Raw genomic sequence first — 21,657 nt, forward strand, 5'->3', positions numbered from 1 at the left:
TGCAAAAGCCCCACATTTTCTGATAGTTAACAAACACAAATGATTGATATTAAGAAAGGTTAACACTTATTTGTGCAATTACCAATTCTTTTTTTCATAATTGGTTTACAATCCACACTTTTAAAAAAGGTAGCAATATTTAGTGAGAACAAACTGTGAGCTACTTCTTCCATTTGTAGCATATTCTTTTTAATTATCTTTTTTTTCTGCTCTGAATAGCCATTAAAACTGAACATTAAAGTATCAAAATAAGCTTAACTTTGGAGCTGGATTTCAAACAACTATATCATAAAATTTTACACCAAGATCTTAAAAAATATTAAAACATGATGCTCTCTCTAAAATATCACTATTAAACACCTTTTAAGGTGATCAAATGTATCTGTATTTACTATCTGCATTTAAATAAATATAATAACAATGGTAATTTTAGTTTATTTCAATGAATTATTCTCTATTCTTTGTGAATGTTTTATAAGGTAAATATTAGTCAAATAGTGCATACATAAAATTTATAAATAAATACATATACACATATTGTGGTTGTATAATGAAAGAAAAAGTAATGAAAAGAAAGTGATAAAGGTATAAAATAAAAGAAAAAATACTGCATTCAGGAAATATTTGAAAACTTCTTGCTTGGAATATATTTAAAACACAACAGGGAATCATTAGGAACATCTGAGTGATGGAGTTAAATTATCGGAACCCTAGAAAACATTTACCTGACAGCTATAGACTGGAGAAGGGAGAAAAGGAAGGCATCCTAACCAGTAATTAGATTGCTCAAATAATTGGTAAAAGGTCATGAAAGCAGTAAGTAAGGTAGTGCCCTGAGGAACAGGAGTTAATAGACAGAAGTGTGATACCTTCATTGTGGAGAACAAAGGGCAGGTAAGAAGAAACCTTAAATCACTCAGAAGATTAGTAACTGGCAGACAGGAGACAGGTGCTTGATGGTGAAATAGAAAGTTACAAGCAGAAACTGCTTCTATAGAGAAGAGGAAAAGAGTTAGACATATTGAGTTTGCATTTACAGAGAGGCTTTGAAATAGAACTGCTGACTAGGTACTTGCAAATGCAGGTCTGACACCCAAAAGAGGGACAAGAAGTACATGCGTGTATTCAAAAATTGTTCATGTAGCTCAAAGCAAAACAAGGGAAAACCATCTGGAATTTGCAAAGAGAAATCATAGAGATAGTCAAAGTAGATTTCATACAGTATGATCAGAAAGACAAAAAGAGAAGGAAAGTAGAGGGTCATGAAAGCCACAGAAAGTTCCACAAAGGGACAAACAGTACCAAGCACCATGCTCTGCAAAGGTTAGCTAGAAGAAGCAATTCGTGGTGCTAGTGGTGGCTAGATTCAGTCATTAGAATGGAGAATACATATAGGCATCTTTTTGACTTTGATAAAACTCATTTAATGAAAGGAGACCAGGATTTACTTAGATAACGTGTGATGCATCAGATAGCAGAGATGGGTTAACACATGCTTAAAGTGTGTTAAAGCATGTGTTAAAACTAAAGAAAACACAACTAAATCACAGTGAAACAAACTATAGTTTCTAGTTGGAATACTATTAAATTATTTAATTTCCTGGTAAGTCATTGCTGTCCTTTGTGAATTAAATGTATTCAGTTAAGTATAATGTAAGATCTCTTATAGCTCCAAAAAATATCAGAGTTCCTCTGAAAAGGATGTAACTGCTTGTGAAAATATTCATTAAAATGGGTTAAATGAAAATTCTCCATTAAAGAAAAAGGAAAAGAATATTTTTCCAAATTATGCTGATTATAAAAAATCTTTCAATATTAAACACATTGAATAAAACTGCTAATAGAATACATTATATTAAAAATCATGCTAAATATTAAACTGCTTTGTGAAATTTTAGAAAGAATTTTACTTTGGATTTTAGTTACATCACTGTTTTTCCTTTTTTCTTTTTTTTGCAATCACTTTATAGCTGACCACACCTTAAGATGATTTCAACTGGGAAAAACCTTCTTGACTCTTACGTAAACAAATGGTTAAGTAAACAGAAACTTACATAAAGACACATTATTTTACATTAAAGGGGGATATTGAGTTTTATGTCCATAGTAGAGAAAAAAAATAAAACTAGATAACTTCTTTATCACTCCATATGATTTTGATAGATTATTTGATAGGCATAAGAAACAGGGAAATAAATGTTGTATTTATGCTTTATGTACACTTCATAAAGCTGTGAAAAGGCCAAAGTTCTTCATTATAGTCAAACAATTGTTATACTTCTTTAAGAATGTCATTCATTGTTTGAGGAACTTCACTTATATAATTACCAATGAGCAACTTGTATACTTAGGTTAAAAATTAATAATTTCACACGAGAGTGTGAGAAGTTGGTAAAATTTAACTTACTGTTTTTTCTTTCCCAGGTTCCACCTGATCAGGTTTTGCTGTGCATGATGGCTGTGGCTGTTCTTTTATTGTTTTGGTTGTCTTATCATCTTCTTTAGGTAAACTCTGAGGTGTGCCAGATGGTAAATCTTCCATCTTGGTCTGCAGTTGTTTCTCTTCTCGCACTGTCTTTGGAGCCACTCTGCCTTCAAGCTTTTCTTCAGCAATTTGTACTTGAGATTTAAGTAAGTCATGTTTTTGTTCTTCTGGGGCTGATGTTTTTGCCTCTGGCAGCAGCTTTTTGTCTTCAGGGGTTGGCTTTTTTTCTTCTAGGAGTGGCTTTTTTTCTTCAGAACATATCTTTTCTTCTTCAGAGATTAGTTTTTTTTCTTCATGGAGTGGCTTTTTTTCTTCAAGAGCTGAAGCTTTGTCTTTCTCTAGTTTACTCTCTTCTTGTTTTTGATCTGTGGCTACCATAGGAGGAATTTTTTCCATTGATAGTGTTTCCTTTACTTTTTCCAGAATGACTTTTTCAGCTTCTGTTTTTACTTCTTGTTCTGGCTTTTTCACTAATTTTACTTGGGGAGGCACTGCTGTTTTCTGAGATGGTGATTCTGTAGGAACAGACATGGGAGAGGCTTTGGGTCCTGATGGTACAGGTGGCATTTTGCTTATGTCTCCAAGCTGTCCTGATATTGCTCTCTGGGTTTGGCAATTTAAACAGAGCCATTCTTGAATCTGTGAAAAAAAAAATAGCAATGAACAGATTAAATGTATTATAATGTATCTATTTCTGTCATTTTACCCAAGTGAAAATTTGGTAATTCCTATCTGTTTTTGTATATGGAGAAGGTGGGTCACTGTTTTCCAAATCAATGACACAGTAATTTTTTAAAACATTACAAAAAGGCTATTTGAACTCTAAAAATGTATAGAATTTCTAGAGACTAGCAATTCACTATCCTCATTAAATGAGAAAAAGAAAAAGAAATAATTGCATTAAATGTGGACCCAGAGAAATATTCATTTTCAGGAAGAAAAAAAATCTGCATTTGTTCCAAATAAAATTATTTTAAGGCCTGGTTTTTTCAAAATTAGCATTTTCATCCAAAATTTATTCAAAGACTATTACATTTCATAATAATTATCTTTAGAATAACAAATTAATCAAAAGTTCTTTTAGGATTTAGCCTATTATCTCCTATCTCTTGACTTGGGCCAAATATAGTTCTACCTTTCAGAGTAGAGCTTTATACGTATAGATAGTTTTCAAGAATCACTTGTGCATAATTTGCTATCTGCTTCCAGATTATGAACATAATTTCATTCTTAATACTTAATCACATTTCCTCATGCAATTGAACAAGAAGCACTCCAGGGCTTAATTGTTTGGTATCTTTTTCCCTGAGTGTTCTGATTTGCTGACTAAAACATTTTCTTTCTTCTTTTTTTTTTTTTTGCCCAGGCTGGGGTGCAATGGTGCAATCTCTACTTACTGCAACCTACGCCTCCTGGGTTCAAGTGATTCTCCTGCCTCAATTTCCTGAGTACGTGGGATTCAGGCATGCATCACCCACGGCCAGCTAATGTTTTATTTTTAGTACAGATGGGGTTTCTCCATGTTGGTCAAGCTGGTCTTGAACTCCTGACCTCAGGTGATCTGCCCACCTTGGCCTCCCAAAATGCTGGGATTACAGGTGTTAGCCACTGCTCCTGGTCAAACATTTTCTTATATCTCTGCTCTTCAGTGTCTAAGCCATGGTCACCTGCACTAAATCAACTGATAGGGTCTTTAGACATACAAATTCCTAGGAAGTACACCAAAACCATTTTAGCAGAATCCTGGGAGAGGAAACAGGAGGACCTGCCTTTTTGATAAACTGGTTAAGAATTTTTGCAAACTAAATACTAAAAACTACTCTCCAATAAGAGTACAGAACAAATGATCACCTAGGAGACAGATTATTTTAGAAAAATACTATGAAAGAGTTCCTCCCTGATTGATGTGTGTTATAGTTTTTCTTACATTATATCTATTGTATTGTTTAAAAGTAAAGGCTGTGTATGTAGTTCTACTTGTTACCATTGAATGTGTACCCATTCTGTAAGGCACAGGGTTACAGTGTCATACAGATATTATTGCTTTCATGTATTACATTGTACTCTGAGAAGTTCAATTTCAAATTACTTTTCACGCTGGCTCACTCTTTCCAGTTGCTTATCTTAAATTCTTTAGATACAAAAATCACTTATTGCTCTAGAATACTATCAGATATCTAAGTTTCATTTCTTATTTCAGGTTCCAATTACTTTAGAAACTAACAATGTTGCTTAATAACTGATTATTTTGCAATATGCAAGCCATTATAATTCTTATTTGCTGATCTAAAACAGTAAAGACAAAAGTCAATTCTGTAAATGTGGTAAAATGCTGCCAATAAAATATTAGGATATATATGGACTCATTTGTTTTTTGTGTATATAATCACTCACTATCAATTCTCTTGTTAAGTTCATGTCTAAGGAGCTCTGAAGTGAATTGTGTGCCTTCTTTAATTAATGTCTTTATATAAAAGTCATAGGAAAGAAGATTTGATTCATTATGTCAAATACTAAAAGTTCTAGCTCGTGTTGAATAGTCCCTGAAGGAAGAACTTCCATAATACCTACAGAAAATCAACCTTCATCGATAACGTGGTTTTAAAAACAATTACATCTTAAGAGATTTTCATTCAGAGCTTGACTTTTTTATTTTTATTTTTTTGAGATGGAGCCTCGCTTTGCCACCAGGCTGGAGTGCCGTGGCGTGATCTCGGCTCACTGCAATCTCTGCCACCCAGGTTCAAGCGATTCTCCTGCCTCAGCCTCCTGAGTAGCTGGGATTACAGGTGCAAGCCACCACACCCAGCTATTTTTTGTATTTTTCATAGAGATGGGGTTTCACCATGTTAGCCAGGATGACCTAGATCTCCTGATCTCATGATCCACCCGCCTTGGCCTCCCAAAGTGCTGGGATTACAGGCATGAGCCACCACGCCCAGTCCCAGAGCCTGACTTTTTAAAACACAAAAACAGAACAAATGGCTGCATTACCGTGCAGTTTTGCCATATGGATTCTAAAAATGAAATACAGGTGTGTATTAAGCATCTCCATAGGCCATGTTCTAATATAAATAAGTTAGAAAATTTTAATATGCCAGAAATACAGGTTTCATTCCATTGGAAATTTTTGTCATTTAAAAAAGTGTGACTATTTTATCTGAGTTTTGGGGACAGGGACAAATTATTCTTACAAAATTGCCATCTCTTGCTACTTTACAGCATATGAGGCCACAATGGTACATGGCTTTAGGTACAAGAAAAATGTGTTGAGAAAATAAAACATAGTGATAATTTCAAGGTAGTATACTCATTATTTTCCTATAATATGAAATTTAGGTATGAAGATAAAAGGTATCATCCATGCAATCTATTTTGTCACATAAAATATTTCATTGTCCCAATTTAAAGTAATGCTTGGTAAACCTATAAAGTGGTGATAACCACTAAACTACTAACGTTTGTAATGCAAACAGAAGGCAATAATGTAAGTCTGAGAGATAAAAGATCTTATCCTGAGAGCCTCATTGACTATTTCAAATTAATGTTTTGCTTAAATAGCCATCCATGTTCAGTTAAACCTAGCATTTTAAGTAATTGCTATTTTGCAATTATTTTTAACATAATGTTGCTATACTCAGTCTCCTGGGTGCATGACTAATTTTCATTGTGAAGGAAAGAAGGCAGCCAGTCTAATTCTTTTGAACTTACACTGTGACTAATTGTCACCAAAATTAATTTGGAGCTGATATTTCTATTACGTCAAATTATGACAAAATAATTCATTCATATATCTATTCTGTATGTATCTATTTGGTTTATATCTATTGGTTGGAAAGTATATATGCAAAGGTTATTTCATCAAGGAACCAGCATTCAAATAGAAGAAATAACGCATGGTTGAAAATAAGTAAAATATGCAGTAAAAACAAAGAGATGGAGATACTGTGTTGCAATGCAGAAGAGGGAGATACTACTTCTAGTTAGGTATTTTCCAAGAAGGTTTGGCCTTAAAATAGATACATTAATAAACTGTGAATGTGAAATAAATCATTTTCCCAAAAATATGTCTTGTCACTATTTGACATAATAGAAATATGAAATGAAAATGTCTATTCATATTTGATAGCAATCAGTCAAAATGTAAATACACATCAGGCTAAGGCCTTATTTCATTCACATTGAAATTCAATAATTAAGAGATGAGGCACAGCAAAAATCATATAATACATGCCTGAAAAAAGGCAATGATTTAAAACACTAAATTTGACCAAATCTAGGTACAAATTAAACAATAAAAATGTTCTTTAGCTTTAAGAAGATAATGGAAGATAAGGTTGAAGAGGCAAGTTGAGATTCTCTGTTAGGTGGCAATTATTCCCAAATAAATGGCACTTATTGCCACAAGTAGACATTTTGTAGAAGAAACTGGAATCTAGTGAAAGTTCCTATAAAGGAGTAAAATCTGCTTTATTAAGATCAGTCTGGCAGAATGTGGTTACCTACCTATGTTGATAAAAATTAAATCTAGAGGTGGAAAGAAACTATTAGAGTAAATGGAAAGGATGGAATGAATACAACAGGATTATCTGAGGAATTTAGTTTGAAACATTAGGAATTTGATAAATTATAAGCCACAAAGAGTATGTTTTTCAACAATTAGAAATGCTAAACTGGTGGTCATATATGTGTCTCTTCTCTTTTCTGTAGCCTTAGGACCAAAAATAAAATGTCAATAAATTCAACAAGCAGAGGAAATTATAATGTCAATAAAGAGTTGAAAGGGAACAAAGCCCTACAGTAACACCAAACATTTTACAGTTATATATATAAATTCAAATTTTGTTTATTAAGGGGGAGCATAGGAGTATCAATGGAGGAAAAGACAGAAGCTAGGTAAAATACAAAGAGGAAATGAGAAAAGAAAAATTGATCAGGTTTTTCACAGTGAGTAAAAAAGAATAACAGTAAGTTTCCAAGAAAGTTTATTTTGGACAATATGGGTCATCATCATGATCATATCATTAATTATAAACAAACTGACTGGAAAAATTTGCTTCTCCCAAAATTTTGGAAATACTCTATAACCACATAAGATATAAACATTTGTAGGTCACAATTTTTTTTTTCATTCTTTAACAAAAATAATCCAAAGATTTTTGTATCACTGTATTCAGGAATTTGGTTAAGAAATACTGTGTTTATAGTTCCAAAAGATGTTATCTATACTCTTAGTTCCTAAATATCCACACCATTACATTTTCATATTGTTTCTGGTCCAGTAGTAACCTGGAAATCAATTAAACACAATTATTTCACTTATGTAACAACTCAATATATCAATGCCATATATGACTTTTACTAGCTGAAAATATTTAGCCAGACATAGCATTAACTCTTCCTGTAACAGTTAGAATTGTGATACACATGATTATTCATATTTTGCCTTAAGGTTAAGAATCAAATGAGTTAAAGTTTTATCTTTGAAGTACCTTCTTATAAATATAGTAAGACAACCAGCAGTTTTATGTGTGTGTATATATTTTTATATATACGCATGTGTACATCTGTATATACACACATAAAACTGCTGGTTGTCTGTTACGTGAAATAATAGACATATATATATAAACACAATTTCATTCTATATGTATATATAGATCTATCTATATATCATATATCATGTTATATATTATATAATATATAATATATATGATATGGCATACGATATCGTACAGATATATATAAAATAAAAACTCATTTTAAGGTGTTGTTTGCAAGATTTTTCCAATACAAATTTCTTCATTACTTTTAATGGAAAAAGTAATGGAAAAAGCCACAATTACTTTTGCACCAACCACATATATATGTACTAAGAACATCTCTATTATATTACTGAGTTTACTACGTAAAAAAATACAAAATATAGATGCTTAAGGAGGCTTTTAAAAAAACATGCTAATCATCCTTGTGGATGCTTTAAGACTGCTTCCATTTTTTTCCTGTGATTTTTAAATATATTTTGAATATGCTATTATAAGTATTCTCTAATGGTATAAAAGAATAAAAGTTTATGGTTCATCTATGTTATCATCAAATATAAACAAATTCAGAGGCCTCCAAATTTTGAGGCCAATCACTATTTATTCAATGCTATAACATTTATAATCAGGTTATCACAATTCATCTCCAAGTAGGAAAAATTCTGACAAGTAGAATATATAAAATAACACCACATCGATCACAAAATACTCAAATTTATTCAATTGTCAGCTAGTACATGTTAATAAAACACATTTATTTTAACATCAATTCACCAGAGCTTGTTCAAAAGAAAACAATATTAAAAAAATCCATTCATCTTAAGAAGGAAAGTAGAAAATGAAGGCAATAATAACCCAGAGAAGAGATGCTACTGTGCCACTCAGCATTTTTCCATCAATTTGCTTTATATAACATTTCAGCTGTAACTATAGCAACAATACCATTAAGGAAAATCTCAGAACTTCAGGGCTGCCTATTTATTTTTCTAAGGATCTTTTCCAAAGCATAATAGTAAGACCTGTAGCAGGTTGAAAGTTTGCTTTTCTACTTAAAATGGTAAAGAAATGGTGGCCACAAAACCTACATGAGCATTCATATTTGTATTGAAGAAATCTTCCAAACACTACCTTAAAATTAAATTTCATTAAAGATCAAGTGAAGTGATTAGGAAGCTTACATCGTTTCCACCCATAGAAGTATTTAGTCAAAGACTGGGTAGGTCACATCTCAAAATTTTGTAAAGAAATCCAAGCAATGAAGGAAATTGGTACTATAACATCGAGTTCCCTGCCCACTATGAAGCTTTTGAGTCAACACAAATTTTACAAAGGTTTTCGTTTATCTATTTTTTTGCTTATCATTCAGGGCATATTTCAAAAAGAGAAATAATTACACTAATAAACTGCTTAGAATTCACCTTTTTACTCACTGACAAATACATCAATTGGAGAGCAAGGTTATGCGTAACTTGTCATTTTTATCAATGTTATTTACAATCTCAGCAATATGGTGTTCTATTCAACTCAGATCCATGCATTCTTACAATGTGACATTCTGATAACTGGGTTTTTTAGTTATAAATTCATTCCCTTTGTGACATCTATAAAAGGGAGAAGGATTGAATTCACAGTTGACACATTCTTCTTCCAGACTACACAATCAATTGGTCAGACTACAAGATCAGGACATTAGAAATCTATGATCATTCCCGAGACCGCAGTTTATAAGTATACATAATGATGTATTTTGTGATACTTCTATGCTTACTCTGTCCCTTAAAAAAATAAATGAAATGTGTGTCAGGTCCTTTCATCATTATATTCTTTTATCTAGAATGTGCAACTTCATTCATATTTTGTTTCTTTTAAAACCACTGATACCAGAATATCATGTTCAAAATATATAATTGAATGATTGAGGTTCTTTCTCATATATAGACATAAGATTATATCAAATTATATTAGAACATAAAAATGTATAATGAATAGTGTTGAGAAATAAAAATAGTCAACATAAAATATTAATTTCCAGTTGAATTGCTGAATGTGAAGAATATAAATTAATAATACAACCTAATAGAATACAGGATACTGTTAGAAACTTGTACTAGAATTAACATTCCTAGGTCTAGGTTGATTAGTGGTCATGTCCCTACCCATCTCTTATCTGCATGCTTATTTCTGCAAGACCTCACTCTTCCTTATACCAAATGAAGTCTCTTTGTTTCCCTCATTAAGACTTGCATTCAGCAGAGGACAAATAAACAAACAAACAAACAAAAAAACTTACAATGTAGGTTTCTATATAATGTAAAATACATTAACAGATATTTCCATAAACAGCAGCATGCCAACTAAAATTATGTATATTACAACCAGATATTAAAACTGTGTTTAGAATATGATTTCATACTTTTGATTGATACTCTTTTTGTGTTAATTTTGACTAAACCAGAACCATATTTCTGGTTGCTTTCTCATCATAATTTATATATTTTTTTCTGAAACTAACAATCTCTGAATTTTTGATGTTTTCAATATGATTACATAAATAACACATAAATGAAAACTTGCTCTAATTTTAATATCTGTGAATTATTACATTAACACAATTTTGACAGATCTGAAGAAAATCATATGCTTAGTTTTCTTTCAAAAGATATATATAGCTGGGTGCAGTGGTTCACATATGTAATCCTAGCACCTTGGGAGACCATGATGGGTAGATCTCTTGAGGTCAGGAGTTCGAGACCAGTCAGGTGAACACGCTGAAACCCATTTCTACCAAAAGTACAAAATTAGCCGAGTGTGGTGATGGGCACCTGTAATCTCAACTACTTAGGAGGTTGAGGCAGGAGAATCATTTGAACCCAGGATTTGGAGGTGGCAATGAGTTGAGATCATGCCACTGTGATTCTTAACCAAGTAGTTTACTTGATCTGAGTTTAATCAGAGTCATTAGATTAACTGATCATCTACCAGTGTATGTATAAAGGACAACTCCAAGGGCACAGCTGATTTCTCTCTGGTCACCAAGGATACACTAAACTTATGGGTAATCACACAACTTACTGCACTGATTTTAGCTAACTTTAGCAAAAATATAAGACTTAGAAGAAAGGCTTATCTGTGGGTTCATAGAATTTTTTTGTGATTTTTCTAGTGTACTAAGTTTTAGGCAGATAGCTATTTATGTATTATAAGTGTGGTATAAAAACAATCAATAGTTTTAAAAATATATCATTTATGTTGTATGTGTGTCAAGTTAATTTTTAAAATGTAAATAGTTCTCCTCCCTCTGCTCTTATAGGGGTGTATTTTGGTATATCTATTATAAGATCTGTATATTGATTTTGCATGTGTGAATAATAACATCAAAGCAAAAAAACTTAGACTCAACTCTAAGTTAGTCACTAGACAGCACTACAAGCAATGAAAAATTGAATTTTAAAACAAAATTTATTTAAAAGATCTAATGTACATCATCATAGGGAAATTTTATGTTTGTTACGATTACAAAGAAATATGCATTTGGAAGACAGATCATTTAAAACACACTACAGCCAAATGAAATTTGTGGAACATGTTACAAGATAACTATCAATCCCCTCACTTACAAATTTAAGCTTCATTGTGGACATAATATTTAAAGACAGAATAATTTCACAGACTAGGGAGTCTGAAATGCATAAGAGGGTGGGTCGCACTAGACTGTCTGGATAATGCAGAATGGATACAGGTGGCGGGAGAGATTGGTTAGGTGTTAAGCCCTCCTGTGATGTGGTAGAACACAGTGCAGTACTGGAAGCTCTTCTTGCAGGGAAGAATCAGTATGTCAATTCTGCAAGGTGTAAACTTGTCTAGGTTGAACTATGTTTCCCAGAATCATTTGCCCTAAATGTTTCCCATTACAGTGTATGATATTGTTTGGCTCTGTGTCCCCACCAAACCTCTTTTTATTTATTTTTTTTTATTTTTTATTTTTTAATTATACTTTAAGTTCGAGGGTACATGTGCATAACGTGCAGGTTTGTTACATATGTATACTTGTGCCATGTTGGTGTGCTGCACCCATCAACTCGTCAGCACCCATCAATTCATCATTTATATCAGGTATAACTCCCAATGCAATCCCTCCCCCTCCCCACTCCCCATGATAGGCCCCGGTGTGTGATGTTCCCCTTCCCGAGTCCAAGTGATCTCATTGTTCAGTTCCCACCTATGAGTGAGAACATGCGGTGTTTGGTTTTCTCTTCTTGTGATAGTTTGCTAAGAATGATGGTTTCCAGCTGCATCCATGTCCCTACAAAGGACACAAACTCATCCTTTTTTATGGCTGCATAATATTCCATGGTGTATATGTGCCACATTTTCTTAATCCAGTCTGTCACAGATGGACATTTGGGTTGATTCCAAGTCTTTACTATTGTGAATAGTGCCACAATAAACATACGTGTGCATGTGTCTTTATAGCAGCATGATTTATAATCCTTTGGGTATATACCCAGTAATGGGATGGCTGGGTCATATGGTACATCTAGTTCTAGATCCTTGAGGAATTGCCACACTGTTTTCCATAATGGTTGGACTAGTTTACAGTCCCATCAACAGTGTAAAAATGTTCCTATTTCTCCACATCCTCTCCAGCACCTGTTGTTTCCTGACTTTTTAATGATTGCCATTCTAACTGGTGTGAGATGGTATCTCATGGTGGTTTTGATTTGCTTCTCTCTGATGGCCAGTGATGATGAGCATTTTTTCATGTGTCTGTTGGCTGTATGAATGTCTTCTTTTGAGAAATGTCTGTTCATATCCTTTGCCCACTTTTTGATGGGGTTGTTTGTTTTTTTCTTGTGTATTTGTTTGAGTTCTTTGTAGATTCTGGATATTAGCCCTTTGTCAGATGAGTAGATTGCAAAAATTTTCTCCCATTCTGTAGGTTGCCTGTTCACTCTGATGGTAGTTTCTTTTGCTGTGAAGAAGCTCTTTAGTTAGAATTTTAGACCAATATCCCTGATGAACATCGATGCAAAAATCCTCAATAAAATACTGGCAAACCGGATTCAGCAGCACATCAAAAAGCTTATCCACCATGATCAAGTGGGCTTCATCCCTGGGATGCAAGGCTGGTTCAACATTCGCAAATCAATAAACGTAATCCAGCATATAAACAGAACCAAAGACAAGAACCACATGATTATCTCAATAGATGCAGAAAAGGCTTTTGACAAAATTCAACAGCCCTTCATGCTAAAAACGCTCAATAAATTCGGTATTGATGGAACGTACCTCAAAATAATAAGAGCTATTTGTAACAAACCCACAGCTAATATCATACTGAATGGGCAAAAACTGGAAAAATCCCTTTGAAAAGTGGCACAAGACAGGGATGCCCACTCTCACCACTCCTATTCAACATAGTGTTGGAAGTTCTGGCTAGGGCAATCAGGCAAGAGAAGGAAATCAAGGGTATCCAGTTAGGAAAAGAAGAAGTCAAATTGTCCCTGTTTGCAGATGACATGATTGTATATTTAGAAAACCCCATCGTCTCAGCCCAAAATCTCTTTAAGCTGATAAGCAACTTCAGCAAAGTCTCAGGATACAAAATTAATGTGCAAAAATCACAAGCATTCTTATACACCAGTAACAGACAAACAGAGAGCCAAATCAGGAATGAACTACCATTCACAATTGCTTCAAAGAGAATCAAATACCTAGGAATCCAACTTACAAGGGATGCCAAGGACCTCTTCAAGGGGAACTACAAACCACTGCTCAGTGAAATCAAAGAGGACACAAACAAATGGAAGAACATACCATGCTCATGGATAGGAAGAATCAATATCGTGAAAATGGCCATACTGCCCAAGGTTATTTATAGATTCAATGCCATCCCCATTAAGCTACCAATGACTTTCTTCACAGAATTGGAAAAAAAGGCTTTAAAATTCATATGGAACCAAAAAAGAGCCTGCATTGCCAAGACAATCCTAAGTCAAAAGGACAAAGCTGGAGGCGTCACGCTACCTGACTTCAAACTATACTACAAGGCTACAGTAACCAAAACAGCATGGTACTGGTACCAAAACAGAGCTATAGACCAATGGAACAGAACAGAGTCCTCAGAAATAATACCACACATCTACAGCCATCTGATCTTTGACAAACCTGAGAGAAACAAGAAATGGGGAAAGGATTCCCTATTTAATAAATGGTGCTGGGGAAATTGGCTAGCCATAAGTAGAAAGCTTAAACTGGATCCTTTCCTTACTCCTTATATGAAGATTAATTCCAGATGGATTAGAGACTTAAATGTTAGACCTAATACCATAAAAACCCTAGAAGAAAACCTAGGTAATACCATTCAGGACATAGGCATGGGCAAGGACTTCATGTCTAAAACACCAAAAGCAACGGCAGCAAAAGTAAAAATTGACAAATGGGATCTAATCAAACCTCTTTTTAAAATGTAATCCCCACGTGTGGAGGGAGGGACTTCGTGGGAAGTGATTGGATTATGGGGGCAGTTTCCCCATGCTGTTCTAGTGATAGTGAGGAAGTTCTCATGGGACCTGATGGTTTAAAAGTAGCAGTTTCCCCTGTGCTTTCTCTCTCCTGCCACCTTGTGCAGAAGGTACTAAATTCTCCTTTGCCTTCTGCCATGATTGTAAGTTTCCTGAGGCCTTCCCAGGCATGCGGAACTGTGAGTCAATTAAACTTTTTTGCTTTATAAATAATTACACCGCCTCAGTTCTTTATGGCAGTGTTAAACTGTCTAATACAGTGTATCACAGGAAATATTTTGTATGGGATTTTGCAGGTAGTAGAAGCAAAGCAGTAGCCATACTGGGTTTTGTACACCCAGAGAATCTGAGCAGGGTCACCAGGGGCTGTTAAAGGTTACCCATGTTGTCAATTATTGTTTTGCTTGGGATAGGAAGCAGGAATGCAGCTAATCTGTTTTCCTCTAGATTCCCCTTCAGCTTGTCCATAGGCATTTAGCTTGGAGTTCAGTGAGAAGGGACAGGCATTCTGACCTGTCCTCATGGGTTCCATTGTGTCCTTCCTCTCCCCTACTTTAAATTCTTCTTTCCTTCCTCTGCCTGCCCTTCAGACTGAAGCTCCAGCAATCTTCAGCAATCACTTAAACAGCTTTCACAACTGTGTATGAACAAATCTCTATACCAAATCTCTTATTATATATATTTTAAACTTCCTAATCATTCTGCTTTTCTGATTAAAATCTGAGTGATACAGTCAGGCTGAGTCAACTTGTTATTCAAGGGATGATAATTTTTTACACTTTTATCCATGATTGTTGCTGTGTATGCAAAGTAATTCTAACAAACTATTTTGGATATTAACTTGCATGGCCCAGAAAGTGCATTTTACTGGAATTCAAGAGAAATACGAACTGTTTCAGTCAGTGTTAACATGTATAAGTAGTCACTTCAAAGGTTTAGTTTTAAAAAAAAATTATGATGGGGCCGGGCGCGGTGGCTCAAGCCTGTAATCCCAGCACTTTGGGAGGCCGAGATGGGCGGATCACGAGGTCAGGAGATTGAGACCATCCTGGCTAACACGGTGAAACCCCATCTCTACTAAAAAATACAAAAAGCTAGCCGGGCGAGGTGGCGGGCGCCTGTAGTCCCAGCTACTCGGGAGGCTGAGGCAGGAGAATGGTGGGAACCCGGGAGGCGGAGCTTGCAGTGAGCTGAGATCCAGCCACTGCACTCCAGCCCGGGGGACAGAGCAAGACTCCGTCTCAAAAAAAAAAAAAAAAAAAATTATGATGAACTATTTCAATCATCAACATAATTCGTGACATGTCAGGTGACTGTTATGCTAATTAGCCTGATTTGATCATTCCACAATGTTTACATCTATTGAAACATCATATTGTACCACATAAACAAATACAATTATAATTGTTGTTATTTTTTTTCTTTTTCAAACATTTTTATCATTTTTGTAGCGACAGGGTCTCACTATGTTGCCTGATCTCAAACTCCTGAGCTCAAGCCATCTTACTGTATTTGCCTCCCAAAGTTCTGGGATTACAGGTATGAGCCACGACACTTGGACTAAAATTATTATTTGTAAATTAGATATAAAATAAAAATTCAAAAAAAAATTTAAAGGAGGTAAATATCCACTCACCCACTATCCACTTAAGAAACAGAACAGTGCCAATATTATCTAATACACGGGTTTGATACATGCAGGTGCTGTTTTCAATAACATCCTATTATATATCCTCCAAGAATAACCACTATTTTAATTTTTGTTTTGTTAGATCTTTGTTCCTTACTATGGTTTAAACAGTATACACTTTTTTATGTTATTTACTTTTGTATACTTTTGAACAATATATGAATAGTTCTGTGTTTTTTTTTCCTTTTTGTTTTTTTACAGTAAACATTGCCTGGGTGCAAAATTCATCTTTTTTTTTTTTTTTTTGCCCAGGCTGGGGTACAATGGTGTGACCTCGGCTCATGCAACCTCTGCCTCCCAGGTTCAGGCAATTCTCCTGCCTCAGCCTCCCAAGTATCTGGGATTACAGGCGCCCACCACCATGCCCAGCTAATTTTTTGTATTTTCAGTAGAGTCAGGGTTTCATTCACTATATTGGCCAGGTTGGTCTCGAACTCCTGACCTCAGGTGATCTGCCCGCCTTGGCCTCCCAAAGTGCTGGGATTACAGGCATAAGCCACCGCACCTGGCCCAAAATTCATCTATTAAACAAGTGTGGGACACAAAGAATAACTTTAAAATGAACACCCATGAGCCACTGATCCAACTACAGAAATGAAATACGATCATTACATTTGAAGCTTCTTTCAAACTCATTCCTTTATATCCTCCTTTGTGTTAACTACTGTCCTAAGTATTACGTCTATCATTATGACACTTGGGGGCTTATTTTTGCTCTATGTGTTTGGATATCTTACTCTTTTGGCTCCCTATAATTTTAGAGTCAGAGTTGCAGAGTATCATTTTTCATATATATCTTTTAAAATCAAAGTATTTCCTAAAAGTAAAGTTTAATACCATTTGCAAATATTGCTAATAATGATAGATAAACATATATATATAAGACTATAGCTAGATGTAGGTACTATGAGAAATGAGAGTTCATGACTCACTTAAGTCATTTTTTTAATATTAGAGAGACCCCAGCCAAAACTCTGTGTGAAATTCAGGTTATGAGCCACCAATACACACTCTCTTCACCAGGAAAGCTGTAAATTTAAAAAAATGTAGTAAAGATCCTATAATCTGGGCAAGTACAGATTGCTCAATCAATATGAGGTTAATTGTTAAAAAAAGGATATGATTATTAAATACTCAAACAGGAAGATACAATTTATAAAAATTTGGATAGTTCATTTTAAAAAATCCTTCTGTTCTATTTGACATTCAATGGCTAATCAGTATTACGAAATCTTTGTGAGACTCTGAAGTTGTTTAAATCCATTCATAAGATAATTATTACACAATTTCTATGATATTCCTATTGTTCTAAGTGCTATACATAATTTTTGCTCTTAGAAGAATCAAAGTAATTATATAGGAACTAACAAAAATACAATGAATATATAGTCATATGTACTATATAATGCATAAATATATAACATATATATACATATTAATGTCTACATCCTCATTTAGTAAAATAATACAATTAAGGTAAGAATGATCAAATCAGAATCAGGAATAGAGCAACTAATTGGCTGAAGTCACCAGGGAAACCTTAATAAAGTGAAATTTATTATGAGCCGTGGCAGACCAACTGGATTTGGAAAACAAAGAAAAATGAACAAAAGCTGCAGGATCAAGAAACACACACACACACACACACACACACACACACACACACAAAACGAGTATCTTTCTTGGTCTAGGATAATAGAAACAAGTAAAAAGCTAGGTGGAGATGAAAACAATGTATAATTCATATGCAGAAGATAAATATCAGTTATAGAATTTAGGCTGAAATTGGCAGGGATAGAAAAAAGTCCAATTTTAAGTCAATATTTAAGAAGAACTTAGCTCTTCAGTTAAGGCATGATTGTTGGCATCTGTTTTAAAGCTAGTCATTTATAGAAGTTATTCCTTTTCTTGTAAATGTTTATAGACTTGAGAATCCAAAGTGTCATATATTGAGGCTGAAATTCATTTGTGTTTCTTCAAAAACATATAAATAAATAAACAACCTGGAAGTACTGCCTGTTCATGGTAAATTTGAAAAATTTGAAACTATCATTGAAAATTATATTGAATTTCTGATGTTACTACGTTTGAAAACATGATTTGTACTGACAACATAATAACCAACCATATGGATGCATTTTATTTAATGATTCTTCGGTTAGAATATTGTAAATACAGCTATACAAAGATACATCAAAATGTAAATTCAGAGAAGCAGTAAGAGGTTTAAAGTAGTTTTTTGTTTGCATAAATAAAATATTTATTATTTACTTTGCTACCTGGTACCTAACAGTATGCCAAAAATGTGTATTATACATTCTAAACATTCAGAATCCAATCTTTCGCTCAGCATATTTGCAGGCATTTTGTTTCTATCAGCAAACAGGTAGACACAGCCATATAAGGCTGAAGACCCATTAGCCATTGAAGGAATCTGAGAAAGTATAGATGTTTTAAATAGATTTAACTTTCACATGTGTTGTTTGTCTCCAGTCTTAGTCAGTAAGGATGGGAAGTAGTGATTTGGAACTGAGAAAGGGAAACTGGATAATATAGAAAGTCACATTGGCAAAAATACTGTGTGTTAGGCAGCATATACATTACCATTAGTAATTCTAGCACTACAGTATAGTTTAAGGGACACATAACAACCAAAAGTGAATACTAGTTTACATAAACACAACTTTGAATAAAGGGCCTAAGTTCAATTAATTTATTTAAATGCTAAAGAACAAGAGGTATTTACTGATGGATCCTAACAACCAGGTCCCAAGCCTCACATCCTTACAATTATCATTCTCTAGAAAGACCACTGGGACTAACCCTAGAACATAGTCCATTCTGTTTGCCTCAGTCACCTCAAGATACCTGAGACATCCCAATCAACCCTCATTACCTAGACTCTCCCTCTCCCCACTCCTCATACCTGCTCAGTGTTTCCTGAAAAGTGAGGATGTGATGCCTGGAATGAGTCAGGGGAGAAGAGGAGGAGCCCAGAGAGAGAAAGAGGAAAGTCTTGACAGAAACATGTGGAATGCTTTATTTTCACCTGTCCATATTGCTATCAGGACCATTGCAGGAGTGGTGTCACTGGGAATACATGGTCCTCTGAAGCTCCTGGAACATAGGAGATAAAATTGCTCCACGGGGGAAGTCAGCTGGAGTCTCACTGCCTGAAATGTTCAGCTGAGTCAAATAAAGACTTTTGAGTTAGAAAGTGGCATGATTGAGCCAGTCATCTTGGAAAGAATATGGTAAAGAAATGTACCCTCAAAAATTGACAGTGCTTTCCAAGCCTTTGATTATGCTCAGTGGGCTTGGCTGAAAAATAGAACTATAAAATAGAATTCCCATTTTTAACACATAGCTGGTTTCCGTTTAGCATGGAACTTCCTCCCTAGGCTACTTGCATTTGAAGAGGACAAGTTTACCCTAAAGGAATGACAGATGCACTGTAGAGGTTACAAGCTTGTATAGATGACTGTGGCAGCAGCAGAAGAACTCAATGAGGGAACTGATATTGCCAAGAAAAAATTTCCTAATTTATACAGAACATGATGATTTAAAAATAGAAGAGGAACACGTTCTGGGGGGAAGGCTAGAATATGTTGAGCTCCAGGACCCTGTAAATATGCTTATCTTATTGAATCCTCACAATAATCCCAGGAGTTTCTGTAATGACGTTCATTACACAGATGAAGAAATTCAAACATAGAAACTAAAAAGTAATATTCTGCTCAATAGCCAAAGCTAGTAAGCAGATCTCAGAGATGAGTCTATAGCTAAAGACCTACGTAACAAAACTGCATGTTCTGCACATGCACCCAAGAACTTAAAGTACAGTAAAAATAATATTTATCCACTGAACCATAATAAATAATTGTGTTAAAAAAGAGTATATGCAACAGATAACTTCATTATGAACACACTTCATAAACTATAGGGTACTATTCTGGGGGTGGGAGGGACATATAACAATAAATTCACTTGACCATAAAAAATGATTCAGATCTTAAAGAATACAGAGGGTACTTAGGCCAGAGTTAGAGGTAGAATTATCCAGAGATGATACGCAAAAGAAGAGAACAGCAGGCAGATCTTGAAGAATAGCTTCATTCAACAAGAAACCAGCAAAGCATATTCAACAGGATCATTCAAAAAGTGTGAGGAAAACCAGTAGTTTTTACTAAATTTGAGTGAAGATCAGAATTTCAAGAAAATGATAGGCAATATCACCAAATATAGTAATGAGACTAAGTGACATATATGTCAAAAAGGTTGGCAGATATCTCTTTCTATAACGGAACTGAGTTCTCTACATATTAATATTTCTTTCTTAATCCTTCATTTTGTTTCTGTCACCTTTGCAATAATTGTTTTGATTTTTCTCAGGTAGCCTGCATAATTGACTATAAGAATTGTTTTACTTGTAATTCAGGTATGTACCTATACTTAAAAAAATGAGTTATGATGGATATTACATTGCTTCATCTTTACGTAACAAGAATAAACATCTAAGCACGTAAATGAAAAGAAGTCCTAGAATTAAACTCAAGCTTCATGTTAGAATATTGCCTCGAACAGCACTGGATTCTGAAGTAGAAGTTTATTTGTAGGTGTCATTTTTTTCCTTATAGAATATTAAATAATCAGACCATACAGACTAGTTATTGTAGAATGTGACTTAATACTTATTCCTATCTTTCTTCTCTGGTTTTTAAAGTGGAAACATTGATTAAAAGTAAGCAAGCAATGAGAATGTTCTGTATGCTCTGTATGTTAATGCTTATGTAGAAACTACTGCAGGCATCTTTATTCCTGAAGAAGCTACTGAAATATCACACTGTATAATTCATTCAATATCATTCCACATATTTTCACCAGATACTGTATTGGCTTCTGTTAATAGAGATTAGAAGCATGGTTGCTTATCACAACAACCCCAAGGCCTAGCAGAGAAAAAGAAAATATGAATTGTCTCCTATATTTATAATAAAAGTTAGCCAAAAATGCTCTGGAAATCAATGAAGATCCAACTCATACAGAGCGGGGATGAAACTCAGGGAAGGTTTTTCAGAAGGAAGTGACAGCTGAGTTGATCCATGAAGAATTAGTGTTAACCAGTCAAAGTAGAGCATGCTAAACTGAAGGCAAGTTTGACAGGGTATTTATTATAACCACAGGAAAATGTGCACAGAAGAGGGATTGTGACTGAAACATTAGAGGAGGCTCAATAAGCAGGCCTTTGCTCTCCCTCATCTCCTAGAATAGTCCCTTTATTTTGTGATTCAAGATAAAAAACAGACCTTTAGATATTAAAACTTTATTGATTTTTTTTTTTAAAAACCAACACAAATTTTACATTTAGATTTAAATGTCAAATATAAATGTATATTGAAAAGTTATTGAATGTAT

The 21,657-nt window shown here is 34.3% G+C and overlaps 1 protein-coding gene across 1 annotated transcript in view; it reads right to left on the reverse strand.

Moving 5' to 3' along the window:
- PCLO (piccolo presynaptic cytomatrix protein) overlaps nucleotides 1-21,657 on the reverse strand; it is a 412,169-nt gene that overhangs the window by 209,108 nt on the left and 181,404 nt on the right. Inside the window, exon 4 of the mRNA XM_033192933.1 lies at nucleotides 2,408-3,124. Coding sequence (XP_033048824.1) covers nucleotides 2,408-3,124 — 717 coding nt within the window. The remainder of the gene's footprint in view (nucleotides 1-2,407; nucleotides 3,125-21,657) is intronic.

This window comes from Trachypithecus francoisi, unplaced genomic scaffold (assembly GCF_009764315.1).
Source record: "Trachypithecus francoisi isolate TF-2019V2 unplaced genomic scaffold, Tfra_2.0 Lachesis_group4, whole genome shotgun sequence".
Taxonomy (NCBI): domain Eukaryota; kingdom Metazoa; phylum Chordata; class Mammalia; order Primates; family Cercopithecidae; genus Trachypithecus; species Trachypithecus francoisi.